This window comes from Nyctibius grandis, chromosome 1 (assembly GCF_013368605.1).
Source record: "Nyctibius grandis isolate bNycGra1 chromosome 1, bNycGra1.pri, whole genome shotgun sequence".
NCBI lineage: Eukaryota > Metazoa > Chordata > Aves > Nyctibiiformes > Nyctibiidae > Nyctibius > Nyctibius grandis.
Window position 1 is genome coordinate 19,520,156 of NC_090658.1, and position 22,643 is coordinate 19,542,798.

The window sequence follows — 22,643 nt, forward strand, 5'->3', positions numbered from 1 at the left end:
GGGTAATGTGAACCAGGACCTCACGCCAGAAAAGCAGCAGGACGTCTCATCTTTCCTGCTTTCTAAGCACTGCATGAACAAGCCCCTCAACCGTGAAGGTGCTGGCTGGCTCTTGCACTCCGCTACCTTTCTTCTGCTGTTTGGGCTGTGTGCTCAAGCCAAGGGTATTGAGGGTCAATTGGAAAAATAGTTGTCTGTCAAACAAACTGAATGAGTGAGAGTATAAATAAATAGAGTGAGTGGAGAGGTGTGGTGTGCTTCCTGCCTGATGATTTTCTGCCGAGAAAGCACAGAAGTTCTGGAGAACCCAAAAGAAAAACACCCCGGAAGCTTGAATGAGATGCAGTTACCTCTGGTAATTAATCTCGTGCGTTCAATCAGATAACAGAAATTAACGACAGAAATTACAGCATCTCGCAGAAATGGTGTTACAGCATCTGCTGTAGGTGAGATTCTCAAAACGGTCTTTAAAGATATTTCTAATTGTGCTGCACCCAAATTATAACTTGACTCAGATGTGACACATCCAAACTCATGTGCTGCTTCTGCATGTCTAGCCCTTCCTGTGAGGAGAAGCTCAGACTTCGGCACTGCCCTGTCAGCCCTTTCTGTAAGGGCAGCAGTGTGGTGTGCCTATTGCAGATGAGAGAAGTGAGGTGCTGAGCAGGGCTACCAAGAATAGGTTGGAAAATGGGGAGGTTTCCTGCAAGGGTCCTGGCTCCTTTCCTCAGTCAGCTCTGGGTGAGACATGCTGACCCTCCCCTGGTCTACGGGCTGTCGTGCCTGAGCGCCAGCACTTTGCAGGCCTGGGGAAGGAGGATCTTGTGTCCTTGCCAGCAGCTTCTCTGTGGAAAGAGTGCTCATGTACTGATGTAGGAAATGCAGTAGCAGCTTGCAAGCTCCCTTTGACTGTGCTTCTTTGGTAGCACGTGTTTTGCCCTGCTGCTCTGACCTGTAATACTTTCCTGTATTTTCTGCCTCGCTCGTTTGGGTAGAATTGCTGCCCAGGACAGGAGCACAGTGTCATTCTGGAGATGTCATGCAGCACCCGATTAACTGCAGAGGTTGCCTGAGGCAGAGAGTAAGTAGTCAGGTCAGCAACTATCTGGTGGTGCTTTACAGAGATGAGGAGAAAAGGGGAGTTCTTGTTCCTCCCTATGTCGGCTGCTTGCTTTATCCAGGGTTGCCACGACTGTCCTTTCCACTCTTCATTTTCGTTGTAGGGAGGGGAACATGAAAAATAGAGAGTAGATGGTAAGGAAGGGCCAGGCTAGAGTGGGACAGTTCACCTCCCTCTTCATCTTCTCAAAAGTTGGAATAAATCTTGTAGTTGTGTATCCTCCATGAAGGTGAGAAGAAGTGGTTTGCATTGGCTGGTAAGTACCAGTCCTCCTAAGCAAGCTGTTGGGCCGTACCTGTTAAATGTGGGAAGACTGTCCCTTCCCCAGCGGGAGAAAGGGTGCACACAGCACCCAGCTGCTGTTAGCAACACACAGTGTTTCGTCCCAAGGATGGAAGATAAAATTAATGTGTGTGTCAGTGAGTGTGTATTTCATCGATTGTTCTGAAATTTGCTGTTTTGGGAAGATGTGAGATGAATTTGGCTTTGCCATTCCCTTCTCCAGAATGATGATTAGTGTTTCCTTTAAGCCTTGGGCATAGCCAGGGACAAAAGAGAAGGTGGTGACTGACAGCTTTATGCCTCTCTGCAATCAGGATGATCCCTCCTGCTCTGCTGGAACAGGTACAGTAATCACTCTTTCCGGGAGGGCAACGCGCTGTCCCCTTGGCTCTGAGGAGAAGCTGGCAAAAGTGTGAGTCCCTGCTGGAATGTGGATGCTTTCCCTGGGTCAAGGGGGCTCTCAGCAGGGTGATCGCCTTCCAGCGGTTGGTGTGCTGGCTTTCCTCCTTTTTGAGAGCAGGAGACAAGTTACAGCACAGGAGTGAGCGCTGGCTTGCTGGAGGCAGCGTGTCAGCCTGCCGAGGGAGAGGCACTGCAGATACACAGCGTTTGGGCACCCATCCTAAATACTTACGTTATGAAGCCCTCTGGCTTGGGAAGGTGCAACAGAGCGCTTTGCGCTCAAGCAGATATGTTTTTCCCAGATTATGTTGTGTACCCGTGACTCTGTTAAAACTTACCCTGCCATTATCCTCGTGGCAGGGCTCAGTGGATGCTCTGGTCTTGCCCCTTGCAGTGGCTGCAGCCAGGGAGGAGAGGGGACTTGCTTGGCCTGGGGACTTCAAGGTCGAGGGAGGTGATTCTGCCCCTCTACTCCACTCACGTGAGACCCAACCTAGAGTACTGCATCCAGCTCTGGGGCCCCCAGCAAAAGAAGGACATGGAGCTGCTGGAGCGAGTCCAGAGGAGGGCCACAAAGATGATCAGAGGGCTGGAGCACCTCTCCTATGAAGACAGGCTGAGAGAGTTGGGGTCTTCAGCGTGGAGAAGAGAAGGCTCCGGGGAGACCTTATAGCAGCCTTCCAGTACCTGAAGGGGGCCTACAGGAAAGCTGGAGAGGGACTTTTTACAAGGACATGTAGTGATAGGACGAGGGGGAACGGTTTTAAACTGAAAGAGGGTAGACTTAGATTAGATATTAGGAAGAAATTCTTTAGTGTGAGGGTGGTGAGACACTGGAACAGGTTGCCCAGAGAAGCTGTGGCTGCCCCTTCCCTGGCAGTGTTCAAGGCCAGGTTGGATGGGGCTTTGAGCAACCTGGTTTAGTGGAAAGGTGTCCCTGCCTGTGGCAGGGGGGTTGGAACTAGATGATCTTTAAGGTCCCTTCCAACCCAAACCATTCTATGATTCTATGACATGTGAAGGCAGGGCTGTGTGTGTACTGTATCCAGTCCTGCCACACTGGTCCCTGCTTGCCTGATTTAGAAAACAATAGGGTTTTTTTCTCAAGAAATGCAAGCAATTGCTGGTAGCACTGAGTGACTGTTGTCTCCCCTGAGGCAACACACCTTACAGCATATCCCCAGCTCGACTGGTGGGACCTTGCAGGGGGACAGCTGAAAGATGATCTACTCTGCAAAACCAGCCCCTTAAAGACTTGCAAAGTGCTCTGAATTATGGCTTGGTCAGAGGTGCTAATGACAGGCTAGTGGTGGCCACTGCAAATCAAATGAGAACTTGGCCCAGTTTCAGGGCCAGGACAGTTACTAGAACTTACAGGTGTCTCACGCACGAGCTTTTGGGAGAAGAATACCTTTTGATGTCCTCCTGCAGCTTTACAGCTAATAAGCTGTCATACAGGGTTAGTCTTAACAGTAGCAAAGTGCTAGAAAGTGAAGTGTTTAAAATTGTAAGTAGGAGAGCAATCGAGAACGTCAGCTTTATGGCTTAACCATCAGCCACAGCTTATAAAGTCAAGACAGATGCTTTCTTAAAATGAAACCTGGCTGATGTTTCAAAACGATAGCAGCTCTGTCAAAATGAAGTGTGAGATCCCGGCTGTGTTCATGCTCTGCCTCAAGTTGCAGACCCATCCTGCCTCAAGTGGGGCAAAATCTCCCTTTATTTCCTTGCAAGGAGAGCACACATTGGTTTGATTTATTGATATTGATGTATTTTGAAGCCAGGCAGACCAAGGGGATGACATGACTCTGGAAACATAGATGATCTTCCTCTGAGGTCTCTTGTCATTCTGAAGTGTGCCAAAATCCCCCGGTTTTCATTTGGCTTCCTCTTCTTTCCTGTCTTTCTTGAGCAGCATTTTCTGTAACTTCTCCCCACACAGCCCTAAGGCCCCAGCTAATAACAATAAATTCCCTCACACACAACTGCACAGAGGTACATCACGAAACTGCTATCAGCCTGGGAGCACTTCACAGAATCACAGAATGGTTGGGGTTGGAAGGGACCTCTGGAGATCATCTAGTCCAACCCCTGCCAAAGCAGGTTCACCTAAAGCATGTTGCACAGGGTCGTGTCCAGGCGGGTTTTGAATATCTCCAGAGAAGGAGACTCCACAACCTCCCTGGGCAGCCTGTTCCGGTGCTCTGTCACTCTCAAAGTAAAGAAGTTCCTCCTCATATTCAGATGGAACTTTGCAAGCAGAAACTTCCTCCTGTCTGATTTCAGAGACCTGACTTAATTCCAGTCTGAAGAGAAACTGGCTGGGAAATACCTCGTTTCCCAATGTGTTAGCTTATTAAAGTTACAATGTTTGCTGTCCTCTGTTTCAACATGGACTGTCTAAGCTGAAAAATCAAGCTGTTGATTCAGCTGAAAGACGCTGTAGTCTTTTAACCTCTATTGCTACACCTCCTCAGATTTGGAGAGGTATGCTTCTATTCAGTGATTCTTAGGTATGCCTTTGGTGTAACTAATACAGGTGTAGATGAACATGCCTGAAAACGTTGTAGTATTTCACATGCTCTTCTGCCAGACCATGTAGTTACCCAGTGGAAAAGCTCTTAAGTGTACCCGACCTGATTGAGGCAGCTCGTGTTGCAAAGCCAAGTACGTGTCTCCAGTCTAGCACTGAGGAATTTGAAAAATGGGTTTGGCTGCCAAAACAGAGGATATTCACGCCTCTGCAGATATCGGCAGTCAGTAAACTGAGCTCTGGTAACTGCTGGGCAGGCGTTTAAATAACTTCCTTTCATGTGCGTGTGTTTTGTTTTTCTCTATTAGAAAGAGAAAAGGAGAAGAGGTAGATGGAAATGTGACTGCTAAAAAGAAACAGAAAAAAGAAAAAGAGAAAGAATCAAAGCAGGAAAAGCAGCTGAAGGTGAGTTTTAGCTGATCACATCCTAAAAACTGCTTCATTAGAAGAGTGCAGCGTCAGGCACCATCAGAAGAGCTGCAGCACCTAGAGAGGGGCTGTACCTCGTGCCTGGACAAAGCAGAGTTGCAGCACAGCTGGTCCTCGTGCCCTGGCGCAGGAGATGCCCCGTCAGTAAGGGTTTGCAGAAGGCGATTCACCCTGCCGCTTTCTCCTGAAAGACAGGAAGGAAATTCTCTAGGACTCGTGCTTATTGGATTTAAATAGATCAGGTTAAATGCCTTCTCTCTCTGGGAGGCTGGTTCTGTGGTCCTTCCTGTACCATCTGGTTGTGGTGGCTGAAGCTCTGAGCCTGAGCGCTGTTGCAGAAGAGCTTGGAAACCAATAAATAGCTCATTATAAAAATTAAACAGAGGTAAAGTGCGGAACTAGATTAATGAGAAATCATACCTTTTTCACCCTCTAGGGAGCTGTGTTCAGTTCTTGGGTACAAAGCGTGATAGATCACAGCTTTCTACCTTTCACTTTCTAGTATATTGTGGGAAGAATTCCCAACAGAGCATCAGGAATTTTGTATTTATTGAAAGTTTAGCATAGGTACTTTCCAAGAAAAAATTAACAAGCTGCTTTTGCTGCAATTGAAGTCTCAGTGGAGCTGTAGAAAAATGGTGTGTCCGCCTTTGAATGAAAGTTTTCTTTTTTGTTGTGTAGCAATACCTTAATTTTCAACAAAACTTAGCTGAGATGTAACGTTACCAAGGTTTTACTGCAGATGTTTAGGACAAATCAAGGCAGTTTGTGGATCAGGGTTAACTTTGACTTTGCTAATTTTTTTTTAACAGCATTTCATCAAGTATGATCATTAACACTGAAGATTAAACCATTTAACACAGTCAGCCAGTTCTTCCAGGGTATACTGCATTTTTGACTGTAGCCAGTGAATAACATTCAGAAGCTATCTGAGGTATTTTAGGATGCTGCTTTGCTGTCCAGCCCTTTCACCTTTTGTAGAAAGACCCAAAAGAACGTGCAGGCTCCTCCACACTGCTGCAGGTGACTGATCTCGTAGAAATTCCTCTTATGCTTAGGTGGCTTAAAAGAAGAACAGTGCCCATCAGCGTCCCTGATTTTTGTTTTAATGCAAGGCTCAAATGCAGCCACATCCGTGCTGTTGTCAGTGTCAAATAGTTAGGTGATATTTGCAAAGGCTGTTGAGAGCTTGCGAAGAGAAGTGTGATAGAAACATGGATTCCACTCTACCTAAAAGCTAAATGTCTTGTTACTATCGCTTGTACCTTCTTGTGTGGGATAGTGCTGTAAAGGTTACTCCGTGGCCTTTCTTCACATGTACATGATGGAGAAGCCTTGGTTTATATGGGATCCCATAGGAACGACCTTCCACATGTAATCCTGAGAAGAGAGAGTATTTGCTGAAGCCACGATGTGCTCGTGTATTCATACTGAAATCTGAAGCATGTGGCTTTAAAGACCTGTTCTAGGTTTGTGGATAAAAAGTGTGACTCTCCCTTTTGGTAAAGCTACTGGTTCTTGGTGCTCTTCATCTCACAGTCTGCATTTAAGATACCATGGGCTCACTAAAACCTTGTCCACATACTGCAGTTTCAGGAGTGTTCTTAGAAAGCAATCGATTTCAAGTAGCTAAGCTGCTGGGTTTTGTCAACAGGAGCAGACAGAGCTGATCTGGGGCATCAAGGATGAGCTGAGGAAGGTTTGCTCCACTAATGACCTGAAAGAGCTGCTGATCGCCAACAAGCAGGAAGTTCCTTCAGGGGAGAATGCCGTGAGTTGGTCTGTAGTTGCTTTGCATGTGTGCTGGGTCTTTGAATCGGTGAAGCTGAGCCAAACCAATATTGCTGCAAGGTCCACAAGTCTGAAGCATGTTCCTAACATAACACTTCAGAAAGAAATCCAGTGCAAAGCCCAGTCCTTTTTGTTCCAGGGCTCTGATGATGTTGCTGTTACACTTGCTTGTGAAGGGCTGTGTGGTGGTGTGTGACACTGAATTCAGCACCTTAGTCTTAGTGATGTGCCTTTATTCTGCTATGCCCAAACTGGTCCGTGTTTTTTTTGTTGCTAGCTCTTTAAGAGTGGGTTAGTTATGGCACTTCACATTGCATCCCTCTGCTGTTAAATTATGCAAAAAGCAGCAAAAACCGCACAAATTCTTTCCTGGTATCTTTTCTAAAAACAGTCACTTTTCAGTCTGTGTAACTTGTGAAAGTCTTCTGGAGCCACACATCACTTCTAAGTATTTGTATTTATTAAGACTCTCTGTAAGGAGTGTGGGCTGGGATGTGGGAAGTGTCTAGACTCAAAATGGTCAAGAAATACTCTCTAGGCAGGAAAACCAGGACTTGTCTGAGCCTACATTCCCACCTACCTACTTGTGCTCAGATGCAGTAGCTCGTCCCCTCCTTGGCTGCTCTGGCACGGCTGCCTGGTCAGGTGATGTGTTGTAGGTACGCTCTCCTGAATGCCGGATCTGGGTAGGAGAGACTGCAAGCCGTGGGTGTGAGCAGATATGGTGTGACCGGGGAAGCTTCATGTCATGTCTTTAAGGCAACATAAATCAATCAGTGCTAGTAAAAGTCTTGGTTTATGTGCAGCGTATGCATGACAAGCGCTGGAAATGTCTACCTCTGCGTGCCAGCAGCCTGGGCATTATTTTCTTGTGCAGCCTGGTGTAATGTGGTGTGTGGGCTTCCAGCCTTCTTCTGCCATGACCTGTTTTGTATTCTTTGTTGCTTTAGATTTTGGACCGAGTAGCAGATGGGATGGCATTTGGAGCTCTGCTTCCCTGCGAGGAGTGCAAGGGGCAATTTGTGTTCAAGAGTGACGCTTACTACTGTTCAGGGGATATTACTGCCTGGACTAAGTGTGTTGCTAAAACACAGACTCCCAACAGGAAAGACTGGGTAATCCCAAAGGTGGGTGTTTACTGCAAATTTAATGATCTGAAGCACATTTCTTAACTGATCTTACCTCTTGTAAGGAGACTGAATAAGCAGCAGTCAGTGTTGGATACCAGAGCGCGGTGTGCTGCAGGGCTGAGCAGCTGTGACAGTGGGGAAGCCCTGTCACAGCTACATCCCTCCAGGGGCAGGCAGCCAATGCATAGCTAAATTGTATTTTTTCCGGTAACACTAAATTGAAAGAGATGTTGCTGATTTCATTTGAAACCCATCATTTACCCTCTTCTAGCTTTGTTTCCCCAGTCAGTGAAGTAGGTGTCTGCTTACCTTAGTACAAATGTCTTGGAAATCCTTTCCAAGACTGCAGTAAATGCCAGCATCTGGCCTGTACTCAATTTAGCCTTTAAATCTTGTAATAGTATTTGTTGTTTTTAAACTCTGTTAATGCTTCCATCTCACAGGAGTTTCGGGAAATTCCTTACCTGAAGAAATTCAAGTGTAAGAAGCAGGACAGGGTATTCCCTCCAGATGCTGCGACTGTGAACTCTGTGCCTCCTCCCTCCGCATCTGCTCCTTTGACAGAGACTGTGTCCGCACCCAGAGGTAAGCAGCTGGCTGGGCATGGGTCAGTGGAGTTCAGGGTGGTGCCTAATGCCATTCCCAGCCGGACAAACGTGCCACCCTGGACAGGCATGCTGTTCTCCTGCCCCCAAGCAGGCAGAACTCTCCTGGTAAAGAACAGCATAGCAGTGTCTCATGTGCTTCATCTTCCTAGCGCAGGTAGACCCTGACATGGTGGATTGCCTGGGGACATGGGTTTGAGGTCCTGGTTGTTTTCTAACAAATCATTTTGGGTATTTGTTGATGGTGAGGAAACAATGTGCCTGCAATGAATCAGAAACTTAAAGGCCAGTGTTCCAAAAAAGGGAGACTTGCTGTGAAATGCCTTCTTGCCTGATTTCTTGGGGAACACCCAGGGACCTTCAAAATGCCAGATACTCCACATCATGTTAGGTTTTAAGGGCAAGAGGTTTTTTGGTTTTGTTTTTTAAATCCTCCATTGGGATTTGGCTTTGCCAATCACTGACTCCCCTTATGCAAAATAGATAATGCTGTCTCCAGCCCTCAAACTGGCAAAAGGTTGGACGCCAGAAATTCCCTGTAGGCTGTTGGAATGAGTGGCATGCTTTGGTGATACAGCCTGTCCACTAAGAGCTGTGCTGGCTTCTCTCTTATTTAACCTTTTTTAGCCCTGGCCATAGATTTGGGAGCAGGGGATTATTGTTACTTGGTGAAAAAGGTAGGACTAATCCTGCACAGCTAATTTTAGCCACATCGGGTTATTTTAGCAATGAAGACAAAGTAACACAGGTTTGGGTTCCGATTGGCAAGTAGATTCCAGTCCCAGTGTGTTCTGAAAGTAAATTCAAATCGTTGACCAGAATTAAAGCCAGGTTACTTTGTTTGCTAGCAACCTAACTAATCTGAGTTGGGGGGAGAAGAGGAAACAAAACCCTCATTTGGTCAACTAGAGTTATAGCATTTATCTTTAGCAGTGCAGATATGCTCTTAGACACTTGACGTGTCCTGGACCCACCTGCATTGCAGTGTTAACATGATGATGTGATGGAGCCTCAGATGGTTCCCACTTTACTCCTGACTTGTTATGGGGTTTGCATGATATGACCTTATACTATCTGTAAGATCAAGACTCGAATGTACTGTAATGTAGGAACACTGTTGCTTGAGAGACAAAAACGGATTCCTTCTGAAGAGGCAGGAGCTTTCATGTTACAGTGAGTGTCTCCCAGGCTGTCCAGGCATCAAAAGAAGAGGAAAACAGAGCAGTCTCTAGTAGCACAGTGCTGAAGCAGACAGATTTTTTTTTTTCCATTTAAAAAAAAAAAGGCAGGCAAATAACATGCCTGCATATCCATCTTTACTGTCTTCCATCCCTTCTGTTTGCTGGTGGATGCTGAGCTTTGTTGCCTTTCCTAGGTGAAGGAGAGCTTCCTCCCACTTGCTTAGCCGGGTCAGACCTGCTCAGACCCTTGTCTCCCTTGTCAGCTGGGCCGATTGTCCTGAGTGTGGAGGATGCTGTCCCTTTGTGCTTGTTATTTGTCTGAGGGGTCTCTGTGCCTGTTCCTTAACATGCTGTGTTATTTCTGAACCCCTAGACAAACCACTGACCAACATGAAGATCCTGGTTCTTGGAAAGCTGTCAAAGAACAAGGAGGAGATGAAGAGCATTGTGGAGGAGCTGGGAGGAAAGACGACGACAACAGCTAACAAGGCCACCCTGTGCATCAGCACAAAGAGTGAGCAGCCATGCCTTGGTTACTGGTAGCACTGGTAACAGCTGAGTGGATTACAGAGGGCACGTGTCCTCAGAGCTCTCTGGGGATCAGTGTTTGGATTAGGGGGAGTGTTTTCTGTGCGCACGTGGCCTTTGTGTGCTTGGAAAAGTAAGGACAGATGTGTGCTGTTTGAGTTTTACCTACCTAGCATGTTAACCCTGCAGGTTGTGCCTTAAGGCTCTGTTGGGTCTGCAGCAGCTGGAGCTCAGGTCTGTATATAGACCATGGTGGTGTGCAGGCCACCCCTTGCTGAGACGATGGGTGCTGGGGCCTGTGTACATGCTTGCCTTGGAGAAGCCGCAGAGCTGACTGTGGGTGCCTGAGGGCAGTTCTTTTCTCTGCTGGCAACTTAGGGTCTGCTCTTGCTCCCTGTTGGAGTCGAGGTGCAAACTGGCTGCTGAGGTAGGAGATCTGCTCCCACCTGATAGGAGGTCCAAGAGGGACTGTACAGCCCCAGCTCAGCTCCAGGAAGGGAAGAGCTGGACCAGCCAGGTAAAACAGTTTCTGCTCTAGCCCAAGCTGCAGCTTTGGATTGATGGGGATTTTGCTTTTTCAAAGAACATGGTGAATCCAAAATGTGGAATTGTGTTTCCACAAAGTGTTACAGAGCCCTGAATCATGGCCAGAGGGAGGGGCTAAAGTCTGAAACCTCACTGATGCTTTTTCTCTCTGTTTCCCACCCTGCCTCTCCAGAGGATGTGGAGAAAATGAGCAAGAAGATGGAAGAAGTGAAGGAGGCCAAAGTTCGTGTTGTCTCAGAGGAGTTTCTGCAGGATGTGAAGTCCTCCAGCAAGGACTTTCAGGAGCTTGTGTCTCTCCATGTGCTTTCACCTTGGGGTGCGGAGGTGAAAATGGAGCATGAGGAAATGGCTGTGGATGGGAAGTGCAGCAAGCCCCCAAGTATGAAGAGTGCTGGGAAAGTCAAAGAGGAACAAGGTGAAGAACAAAGCAGTTGTTTCTTTGCAGGCCTGTTCAGTGCTGTGCATGCACAAAGCAGACCGGAGTATAGTCTGTCCTTGCCCTTTTCTTGAGTTCTCTGCTCTTTTTCTCATAATAAATTTAATGAGAACTCAGGGCAAGACTAGCTTTAAGTAAACACGAAGCTGTCTCCTGAGCTGGCTCTTGTTCCCCCTAGTTCAGTCTTGCTTCAGAGATCTTCTGTGCTATATATGCACAGGCTCCCTGACATCAGTCCAGTCTCTTCCTCATAACATGTCAGCTTCTCTGCCAGTTTGGGTCAGTTGCAGGGAGTTCAAGTGCATCTGTCACAAGCTCCATGGAGGTACTGGGGCACCAAGATGTGACAGACACTACCGTGACCCCTAACAGATGTTAGCAAGTGAGAAAATACTGGGGTCCAGAGCAATGGGTCTTTGTTTTACTTGGTTTAGAACATAACATTTTTTTAGTAGAGGAGGAAAAATAACCAGCACCAGTGGCATTCCTCACCAATGCCATAGAGAGCTTGCATTATTAATGCTGGACAGTAAACAAAACCATCAGATCTGCTCAGCTATCTTCAGAACCTGTTCTTCATGTCCTCCAAGTGTAGGTTTATGTCATACAATGGGTATGTTACTGGCAGACTGTCTCACAGCAGTAGGATCTCCAGGGGACCTGAACACCCCCCACACCCTGTAAGGTTTTTAAATCCCACTTAAACACAACCACAAATGTGACTTTTATCTGCTGTGCAGGTGGAAAAATGATATGGCCAACCCTTTGGGGCCAGAAGGAAAGTGATAGATAGAATCTAGGGAGATCTTACTTTTCATTTAATTGGCAGAGTGGTGGCTGTGAGTTGGCTGCTAAGGCCAGGTAAAAAAAGCCATTGAAGTCATTGTGTTAATACACTGGGAATCTGATTTGAAGTCTCCCTGGGGTGATAATTATGCAAATTGAGAATTTGGATGCTGGTTCAAGTCAGACTGTGTTGCCTGCCTAGGAAAAAAATAACACTTTTTCACTGCAGGACCTAGCAAGTCTGAAAAGAAGATGAAGCTAACGGTTAAGGGTGGAGCAGCAGTAGATCCTGATTCTGGTGAGTGATGACAATGGCTGCACCTGCACCACACAGTCTTCAGGATGCATGATCATTTGCAAAGTGTGTTTCTGTGGAAGGATAGGGGTCCCGTAAAAGGAATGTGAATTTTTAAACCACTTTTTTCTTGCTATCAAAGGAAGGATATTGATGGACATCCAAAGCTGGATATTCTAGGATTTTCTAGTGCAACTTTCAGAAGGACCACTCCAACTAAGGAGTGCACCTTGTTCAGCCTCAGGAGCATCTGTCAGTGGGGTGCATAAAGGCCCAGCCAGCAGAGGCCACAGGTCTGGTGTGACCATCTGCCTCCGGGGCTCTTCACGGGGCAGCTGATGGTACTCTCCAAACCTCTGGTGCACAGACATTGTTCTGAGAATTCACACTGCATCCAAGGCCAGCCTTTGGTTTTCAGTCCATTTACTAACATGACACCCACAGAGCTGTGTCTCTTTGAAGGATTCCTCCAGGCAGTGTTAAATACTAGATTTTAGATGGTCCTTTGTCAAAAGTTACAATTTGTTTTCTCTAGTTAGGATTGAGGTTCACTCCAGTGTATCTAAAGGTGTGTGCTGCTCACAATTTATTAAAAAGAAAACATGCTTCAAGTAGTTTTGAATGAACATGGTCTCTGTTTTTGCAATATTTCACTCTTCTTCATGAAACATTTGGGTGAGTGCAAATGTAGGAAGGAGACCTAAAATGGTAACTTATGTGTTCTGATTTGTTCCTTTGCTGTAGGTTTGGAGGATTCTGCTCACGTCTTTGAAAAAGGTGGAAAGATTTTCAGTGCAACCCTGGGCCTAGTAGATATTGTGAAAGGAACAAATTCCTATTATAAACTGCAGCTGCTAGAGGATGACAGAGAGAACAGGTGAGTTTAGTTTTCCCTAGAAATACTTTGTTCACTATTTTCCAATAAATACAGGGTGGGTTTTTGGCATCTACAAAAGCAAAGTATGAATAAAATGTCTTTGTGAGGACATACGGATAGGTATCACAGAATGTTAGGGATTGGAAGGGACCTCGAAAGATCATCTAGTCCAATCCCCCTGCCAGAGCAGGATTACCTAGATCATGTCACACAGGAACGCATCCAGGTGGGTTTTGAATGTCTCCAGAGAAGGAGACTCCACAACCTCTCTGGGCAGCCTGTTCCAGTGTTCAGTTACCCTCAATTTAAAGAAGTTTTTTTCCTCATATTTGTGGAACCTCCTGTGTTTCAGCTTGCACCTGTTGCCCCTTGTGCTGTCAGTGGATGTCACTGAGAAGAGCCTGTCTCCATCCTCATGACACTTGCCCTTTACATATTTATAAACATATATATGTCACCTCTCAGTCTCCTCCAAGCTAAAGAGACCCAGATCCCTCAGCCTCTCATAAGGGAGATGCTCCACTCCCTTAATCATCTTCGTGGCTCTGCGCTGGACTCTCTCTAGCAGTTCCCTGTCCTTCTTGAACTGAGAGGCCCAGAACTGGACACAATATTCCAGATACGGCCTCACCAGGGCAGAGTAGAGGGGGAGGAGAACCTCTCTTGACCTGCTAACCACACCCCTTCTAATACACCCCAGGATGCCATTGGCCTTCTTGGCCACAAGGGCACATTGCTGGCTCATGGTCATCCTGCTGTCCACTAGGACCCCCAGGTCCCTTTCCCCTACGCTGGTCTCCAACAGGTCTGTCCCCAGCTTGTACTGGTACATGGGGTTGTTCTTGCCCAGATGCAGGACTCTACACTTGCCCTTGTTATATTTCATTAAATTTCTCCCCGCCCAACTCTCCAGCCTGTCTAGGTCTCTCTGAGTGGCAGCAAAGCCTTCTGGTGTGTCAGCCACTCCTCCCAGTTTTGTGTCATCAGCGAACTTGCTGACAGTGCACTCTATTCCCTCATCCAAGTCATTAATGAATATATTGAATAGTACTGGTCCCAGTACCAACCCTTGAGGGACTCCACTAGATACAGGCCTCCAACTGGACTCTGTCCCATTGACCACCACTCTCTGGCTTCTTTCCTTCAGCCAGTTCACAATCCACCTCACTACCCGATCATCCAGACCACACTTCCTCAGTTTAGCTGCGAGGATGCTGTGGGAGACTGTGTCAGACGCTTTACTGAAATCTAGATAGACCACATCCACAGCTTTACCATCATCTATCCACTGGATTACGTCCTCATAAAAGGCTATCAGGTTGGTTAAGCATGACTTCCCGTTGGTGAAGCCATGTTGATGGCCCCTAATGATCCTCTTATCCTTGATATGCCTAGAGACAGCACCAAGAACAAGTTGTTCCATTACCTTTCCAGGGATGGAGGTGAGGCTGACTGGTCTATAGTTACCTGGGTCCTCCTTCTTGCCCTTTTTGAAGACTGGAGTGACATTTGCTTTCCTCCAGTCCTCAGGCACCTCTCCTGTTCCCCACATCTTAGCAAAGATGATGGAGAGTGGCCTAGCAATGACTTCCAGCAGCTCCCTCAGCACCCGCAGCTGCATCCCATCAGGGCCCATGGATTTATGGACGTCCAGATTGCTTAATTGGTCCCTGATCCAGCCCTCATCAACCAAGACAGATTCCTCCTCTATCCTGACTTCTTCTGGGGCCTCAGGGGTCCGGGGCTCCTCAGGACAGCCTCCAGCAGTATAGACAGAGGTAAAGAAGGCATTCAGTAACTCCGCCGCCTTCTTATCCTCTGTCTCCAGGGCACCCACCTCATTCATCAGTGTTGGTTTTATCTGCAGTGTATTTGAAGAAGCCCTTTCTGTTGTCCTTGACCTCTCTTGCAAGGTTTAATTCCAAGGAGGCCTTAGCTTTCCTAGTTGCCTCCCTACATCCTCGGACAACAGACTTCTATTCCTCCCAAGTGGCCAGCCCCTCCTTCCATGATCTGTACACTCTCGTCTTCCACTTGAGTTTGCCCGGCAGTTCCCTGTCTAACCATGCAGTATATTTATTTGTTTTTTTAAAAAAAAAAAAAAACACACCCCAAAAAACTCCTCAACACCACCAAAAACCCAAAAACCCCAAAACAACCAAACAACAAACCACCCATGGAGAGATCTCTGCTCTGTATGGAGACATTTCTTTGTGGTGTAGACAAAACGTAAGTTGGGAGGTGAGTAAGTTTGCGGAATTGCACCTGGTAGTGTTCATTCCTGCATCCTGGGATGAGCGAGGCACATACAGTTGGTGTCTTTAGGACTGGGTTAATTGGCTAACAGGAGGGCCACAGTGTTCTGTGACAGATGGCTGCCCTTGAAAATACAGAAGCAGGATTGGAAGGAGGTTCCTCTATTCTAACATCAAGACCCCACAAGTACAGTCAGTGATGTTGGGAATCTTTCCTATATTCTCCAACTCACTCTTGTCTTCTGATTGCAGAGTTGTAACCTTGGGAAACAAAACCAGATTCTGGTTATTCTGCTGCAGTGTAGTCCGGAATTGCATGCCCTGAGGCTTAACAAAACCCAGTGAAATGGTCAGGGGACGATCCTGTATTTAGCTTTCAGGTCTCATCAGACGCATGGCAGAGCTGTGCAGTGGTTACATTACTAAACAGATAAAGAAATGGAGAGGGTTCTTTAAATGAAACTGCTCCCCCTGAGCACCTAAGGGACACGCAGAAATCCAAGGGAGCTGATGGTTGTCAGCAACGACCCTGGTTCAGCTCTAGATTTATCACGCTTTACCACATTCCCAATAAGCTTTTGTTGCTGGTGCTTGTATGTGGGGTTTGTATCTGGATCTGTGCTTCGGTACATGGAGGTATCTCGGTGCCTGTGTTTCATGCCTGACATATTGGAAAGGTTGATGAATTGTATCCCTGTAAATACTACAGAAGCTCTCCCAAGGTGGTATCAGTAATACAAACAAATACTTGAGTTACTTCTGGTTTCTCTAAAAATCTGAACTCTAGGGCTTGAGGCTTAAAGATGTATCGTGTTTGTTTTTCAAATATGTGACCCCAATAGTCTGAAGATGCATATTTGTGAAACATTAAGAATGAAGAGATATCAGCTTCTCTTTTCCTGCTGTGCGCACGTGTATCCTCAGTGCTGTAGGTCTGGTGTGTTAACATGGGGCATTTTTTCCACACCAGTTCTTGGACATATGCTCTGTGGTGGCTCTTTTGTTGCTGTCCTGCAGTCACTGATAGCGAATATCTTCCATAAAATTAATGGTATGCAAATGGCTGATTCGCATGCAGTCGCATGGTTGTTGCAGGATCAGTTTCATTTGGACTGAGATCTAGAGCCAGAGTATCTTATGTCTGTTCTTTTATCACGTTTCACTTCCCTAGATACTGGGTGTTCAGATCTTGGGGTCGCGTGGGCACTGTAATCGGGAGTAACAAGCTGGAGCAGATGCCATCAAAAGAAGATGCCGTTGAACACTTCCTGAATTTGTATGAAGAGAAAACTGGCAATTCTTGGCATTCAAAGAACTTCACTAAATATCCCAAAAAATTCTACCCGCTGGAAATAGATTACGGACAGGTAACTCTGATATGTTCCTGTACCAGGTGGAGCGTTGCTCAGCTGCTTTCCTCTAGCTGTTCTGTTCATTGCTCACTGTTGGGTCATTTACACTTAACAAACTTGAGGACTGAAGTGCAGGTGCAATTATTCCATCTTCTCTGTGCTACAGAAAGAGAGCTGTAGATCAATGAGTGTCATGCGTTAAAATAGATGTGTTGGGAAACTAAGTAGTTTTCCATTGTCAAGTCTGAAGTCCCTTTGGTGCTCTTTCCTGTTTACTCTGTAATTTTAAGGACGTTAATTTGAACTTAATTCAGCAGTCATTTCACATACTTTCTGTCTAAAAACACCATTTTCTTTTATTCAATATAGATACTTTTCATCTGTCTTCTGCATCCAAAATCCTCCCAAATGCTGAAGCAACTCCTATGCAGCATTCTGCTTAGTGCACACATTGAGCAGGCTGAGAAAGAGAAATTATTCATTGTCAGTAGGATCTGGCTATTTAGACAGCTAAGCTAAATAAGAATTATCTTCTTTCTGCCCAGAGGGGGTTTGCATGTTTATTTAAAGGCATACCCATAACTTAAACTATATTCAGATGAAATAGTTGAATGCTGTTAATAGCTATAAACATAGCAGAGAACATATTTTCAAGCCATTGCATTTTTCTGTGGCCAAATTACCAAATGTCATCTTTCAGTGCAAAGTACTTGATGCTTAGCTTTATTTCTGGAAATTTGAATATTGCAGCGCAAAGTGTCTGTTACGCTGCAATGTACAGGGATATTCTGAAGCATCTGGCAGATACTTTATTGGTGCAATGCTCTATCCATGAAAACATCTAGATGGAATTGTGGCTAATTGATGATTCCTGTACTAATCTATGACAGTTTTTATTACAAAAACTTAGTGAAACTAGTTATTACATCTCTATTTTGTCAGAAAAGCAACAAAGTAAACAGGCATTTTTTCACATCAAGATCTCTATGCAGCTGAAAGCTTGCAGAAAAAGTAATTAGTACTGTTGCTTGAGGTGAAGCAGAGATGCACACACAGTTCCTATTCCCTTAATTCTACTTATATTTCACAATGCCACCTCTTGAAATAACGTCTGCCAAATTACTGAATAGATGCATTTTTAAACCCACTTTGTTCCAAAATGTCAGAGCGATGTCCCACGCTCCACATGAACTTCAGGCTAGTCATAGTATGCGTACACTAAACTGGTTTTGAGTTGTTACCATGGCAGCCAGCCTGTTACTTTTATCCTTTGTGATTTTGCTAATTCTGATACTATTTTTACCTCCCAGGATGAAGAAGCTGTCAAGAAACTGACAGTGAGTGCCGGGACTAAGTCAAAACTTGCTAAGCCAATCCAAGACCTTATTAAGATGATCTTTGATGTGGAGAGCATGAAGAAAGCGATGGTGGAATTCGAGGTGACTACACACATTCATATTTCTTGCTTCTAACCCTCCTTTCTCTCTTTACATCATACTTACATGGCCAGAAGCAAGTTCTTTGCAATCCAGGGTGCATCATACTTCCCAGAAGTCAGTGTGAGTTTTAGATCAGCCTTAAAATAAAGGCAAGAGTCTGACCAGAATTCACGAAGCACTGGAAGTAGTAACTTAGGATGTGTGCAGTTTTTAAAACATGGGTGCATTCTTTGTTCTTCAGTGGGGAATGTCTGTATCAGCATCTTCACCTTAACAAGCTGATGAGAAACTCATCCGCCAGTCCTGGGTTCCGTAATCATTCTGTGTTTTTTTTTTTTTTTTTTCCAGTGACACATGCATCGTGACCACTGTTCGCTGAATGCTCTTAAAATATTAACACAGCCAGTTTGGTGGTGATGTGAGGCAGGAGGCACTTTTTTTTTTTTTGTGAGTGGTGAACCACGTTGGGGGGCGGGGGTGGGCACAGTGCTGCCACTAATTTAGGTAGCAAATGAACATGCAGCTCAGACTTGAGAAATGCTGCTAGTTGGTACATGTACTAATGAAGTGCCTTGACAACGTCCATATCCTCTTCTGAACGGGGCTAAACTCAAGATTTTTTTTGTTGTTGTATTTCTCATTTGTTCTAATGATACCCTATTTTCACCCATTCTTCTTTCCTCCATACTTCTTGATGCTTCTAACAAACTTTCAGAGAGTGGTCTGGTAGTATCATCTGTCTCCTTGCCTAGAAACTGTTTTACTGGTGTTCAGAGATCCTGCAGTTTGTTTTAATGCAGCTGTTCAAACTGGGTTAATTCTAAATAACAAGTTTTAGTTTTCTTCAGTCAGCTTAGTTATCCTGCTCTAAGACTTCATATTTAAGCAGCTGTTGTTTGCTCTCTGTATCAGTGTTTTGTGTATCTACTTTTCAGAACAGGCTTTGCCCCATTTTGTACAGCTTATCTGAAAGCTTTCAGATGGCTTGCCCAACACTGTTTAGTACCTTGGGTTGATTGTGTTCTCTTGTATCTTCAGTGGTTCTTTACATCGAAGTCTTCTAAAATACTAATAATTCTTTCTAATTGGAACTGGCTAAAGACTCTGATCATCATCTGATCTCTTCTGGCTTTGTAGAACTCTGTTGAAACTATGTTAATTCACACCAGCTGCAGATCTGTAGGAGATCTGGGAGTCCAGATGGGCCTGTCTTCCTATTAGATTTATCTTCTTGTACTGTTGCTGCTGAACAGCTGTTTTCCATTAGAGGAAATAATGTTTTTCCTAGTTAGAGGTTTCTGTGCATCCTCTGAAAACGTCTGCTTGGTTCCTTTAATCGGCCTGATCGCAAGTATTTCATTCCATCCAGGCACTCTCGCTCTGCCAAAACTGTAGCAAATTCTTAGTCTTTCCATTACACAACAATAGATTTATCTGATGCATTTCTCTCCTGCTTCTAATTTAGCTTTCAAGAGTTTTACCTCACCAGTCATACAGGGATTTGTTAAAATTATCTATGTCATTGCCTTATATGAAAAGGCTAGATAGAGGGCTGAGTCTACTCTAGTCCTGTGTCGTCTCTTGCCTGGGTGGAAGGCAAACATTTCCCTTGCCTCTCGTGACAATCTTGGCGCACACGTCTGTGGTGTGGAGCTAATTCTTCATGTAACCCTCAGTGCATCTGGCAGTAATTGCAGTGCTGTTGTTTTAGACCCAACCCCTTGGCTGCTATGCTCTTTTGATGCATCTAATGATAAAGCTTTCGATGCAGTTTAGCTTTATATTAGCTTTGCAGGGCTCTGTTCACCTCCCGTGACTCATAGGAGACGCAAACTCCAGCCCTTTGGCTGTATGTGGGCTCTGTAAAAGATATATTAGTCAACCACGTTGTTGGGGGATGTGTTAATTTATAGGTGTTAGTGTTTATGTGTTAGTGCTTATATGTGTTAGTTTATAGGTTTATATAACTTCTAGTTAATATAGGTGTCCACAGCTATTCTGCACATCCAAGTTAAATAGCCGATTTTACTTTTACATGTCCTTCATGATTTTTCAGCTAATAATTAGATAATATGGATGGATGGTACTCAACAAGAAAGTATCAGCCCCAAAAGTTTAGGAGCTACAAATCTATTGCAAGTTGTTTTTCATTAGGTTATTAATCTTGGCTTTGTGAGTCTCGTGTCCCCAAGACATGGTCAGTTTTGAAGCCTGTCTTCTCTCTTGCAGTCCATCTTGGCTCTTCTTAGTATCTGGCTTTATGTATGCTTAGCTGCAGCTAAAGGTGAAAGTTCTCCTAAGCCCAGTACAGGGTGGAAATCTGGAAATCTCCATACAAAATCACTTCAGGGCTTTCAGACCAGTTTGTAGCTTGGAAGAACCTTCTGAGTTCAGCTTGCAGAGAAGATTTGCATAAAGCTGGGTTTCCTAGCGCCATGGCGAGTAAATAATGTGGAACTAATCCAGACGGTACATGATATATGTGGTTTCATAGGATCTTCTGTCCTTGAGCTGAATCTTAAACCCAGCAAGTTAAGTAAAAGCTAGTTTGACTTGCAGGGCGTACGGTGAGTACTGTCAAGAGCGCAGAGGGCGTATGTATGATCTGTGTAAAAGACTCCATCGGACTTCACTGTTGTTGAACATTTTTGCATTCACATGGTCCCTAACTATGCAAGGATTTAATGCAGATATGAAACACTCCCAAGATCCATCAATGCACAAACAAAAGCAACATATAAATTAAATCAGTGGATAAATGCAGGAAACCAAGACATCACTTTTAACTGAGTTGTTTTGGTTTTTTTTTTGGTTTGGTTTTCATTATTGAATATAAAGCATCTTATAACCTCTTTGTGTTTGACCCTTGATAATTGTAGGGTAAAGTTGGAAGAAGGTGTCTAGGTTGTACCTAGAGACACGGATGATCTTATGAATGAGAATTATTTCATTCAGTTTGCTGCTTTGCCAGCCTGAAATGTGTGATTATTGAAGTGACTGAGGAATCCATCTGACACCAGATCAATACGAAACTTCTAGCCAGACCTGTTGCCCTAGCGTGCATGCTTAGTTTCCTATTGCAGCATTCTGTTGTTTATAGGATGTCTTCTCAGTAGCGTGCACTGTCCTGACATCATTCCTCAATCCAGGGTGGAGAAATTTGTTCCTTAGGAACTAGAGAGGGAGTGCTGCAATGGTTTCAATGTAGTGAAATCCTGTTTTAAACATTTAAATCTTTATCAGATTGACCTGCAGAAGATGCCACTGGGAAAACTGAGCAAGCGACAGATCCAGAGCGCATACTCCATCCTTAATGAGGTTCAGCAGGTGAGCATGAAAGAGATGTTAGAGCAAGAGGGGAATTCAGAAGTTGTTCTGGGCTCAGAGTGGGGTGAATGCTGAGCTGTATGTATAAAGATCTGTGCTCTCTTTCACTGGAAAAGAGGATGTGGCTTCCATGGGTAACTACTTAGTTCTGTTCACTGTTGTACCAGTTTGGGCAATACTTGGATCTTTCACACTTCTGTAGCACAAACTTCAGGCAGCTCACTGGCAGTTGAGCAAATGAAGCCGGTGTCTTGATCTAGTAGCGAGCTGGTGTTTCCATGCCAGAGAAGTCTGTTTGAGGATGAGAATAAAGGTTAAGCTGACACAGGAAAGAGTCTGGCTGTATTTACACATCATGATCTGGACCATTCCAAGAATCACTACATAGTATTGCCTGAACAGCTTGCAAAAGTGTACCAGCATACCACATTTTTTGTCGTGGGCTCCCTGGCAAAGCATAGATACAGCAAGTTTTACTTCAATTGTTAGAGTAGACCAGAACCTTGCCAAGGACGTGTACCCCTTCCATATCCAGAAGCCTTTATTTTGCCTTCCAGAAACATAATCCCCATTAGATTTTTCTCATACCAGAAATCCTGTGTATTTCTGTGCAAGTACTGTGACTTACTACATGCAAAGCAAGTAAATAGAATTGTCCTTTTTAGTTCTGTGAGAGTTTCAGCATTAACACTGTTTGTATTGCTGCTTCTGTGTATTGGTCCTCAAGTATCTTGTCTGTGTCTATTGCTATGGAGACTTAATCTTACTCAGTAATTGTGTCTTTGGTGCTTGTTGTCTTGTCTAGGCCGTTTCTGACAGTGGTTCAGAATCCCAGATCTTGGATCTCTCCAACCGCTTCTATACTCTGATTCCTCATGACTTTGGGATGAAGAAACCACCTCTCCTAAATAACTTGGAATACATTCAGGTAAATACATTCAGGTACTGACAGGAAATGATGTTGTTTGCAGGCAACAGGTCTGATATCAGACATGTAACACAGAGAATTTGTGAGGTTTTAAGACTTACTTCAACCTCATGCTTTCATGAGGTTAAGCTTGTTTTTCTTCAGAATATCTTTTTGTTTGTTCATGTGCATATATACGTGTATACGTAGATATCTTCTAATACCTTATATAATTATTTGTATATGTTATATATTACGGTCTATTTGTATATATGCGTGTGTATATCTTAGTATATTTAAGTATATATATTTAAAAAAAAGGGCAGTTTTGTGTTGTTAGATGGCAGTGTGTGGCCAGTGATTCACGTACACTTTTATACTTTGGGGTATTCCAGAGTTATTCTGAACCTGTCAAAGGCACA

General features: G+C 44.7%; 1 protein-coding gene across 1 annotated transcript in view; it reads left to right on the plus strand.

Annotated features, from left to right (window-relative positions):
- The window catches only part of PARP1 (poly(ADP-ribose) polymerase 1), a 36,731-nt gene that overhangs the window by 8,088 nt on the left and 6,000 nt on the right, over positions 1-22,643 (plus strand). Inside the window, exons 5-16 of the mRNA XM_068398347.1 lie at positions 4,646-4,742; positions 6,421-6,537; positions 7,508-7,684; positions 8,131-8,272; positions 9,847-9,987; positions 10,720-10,962; positions 11,999-12,067; positions 12,809-12,941; positions 16,368-16,563; positions 17,859-17,987; positions 21,231-21,314; positions 22,120-22,242. Of these exons, the coding sequence (XP_068254448.1) occupies positions 4,646-4,742; positions 6,421-6,537; positions 7,508-7,684; positions 8,131-8,272; positions 9,847-9,987; positions 10,720-10,962; positions 11,999-12,067; positions 12,809-12,941; positions 16,368-16,563; positions 17,859-17,987; positions 21,231-21,314; positions 22,120-22,242 (1,651 nt within the window). The remainder of the gene's footprint in view (positions 1-4,645; positions 4,743-6,420; positions 6,538-7,507; positions 7,685-8,130; positions 8,273-9,846; positions 9,988-10,719; positions 10,963-11,998; positions 12,068-12,808; positions 12,942-16,367; positions 16,564-17,858; positions 17,988-21,230; positions 21,315-22,119; positions 22,243-22,643) is intronic.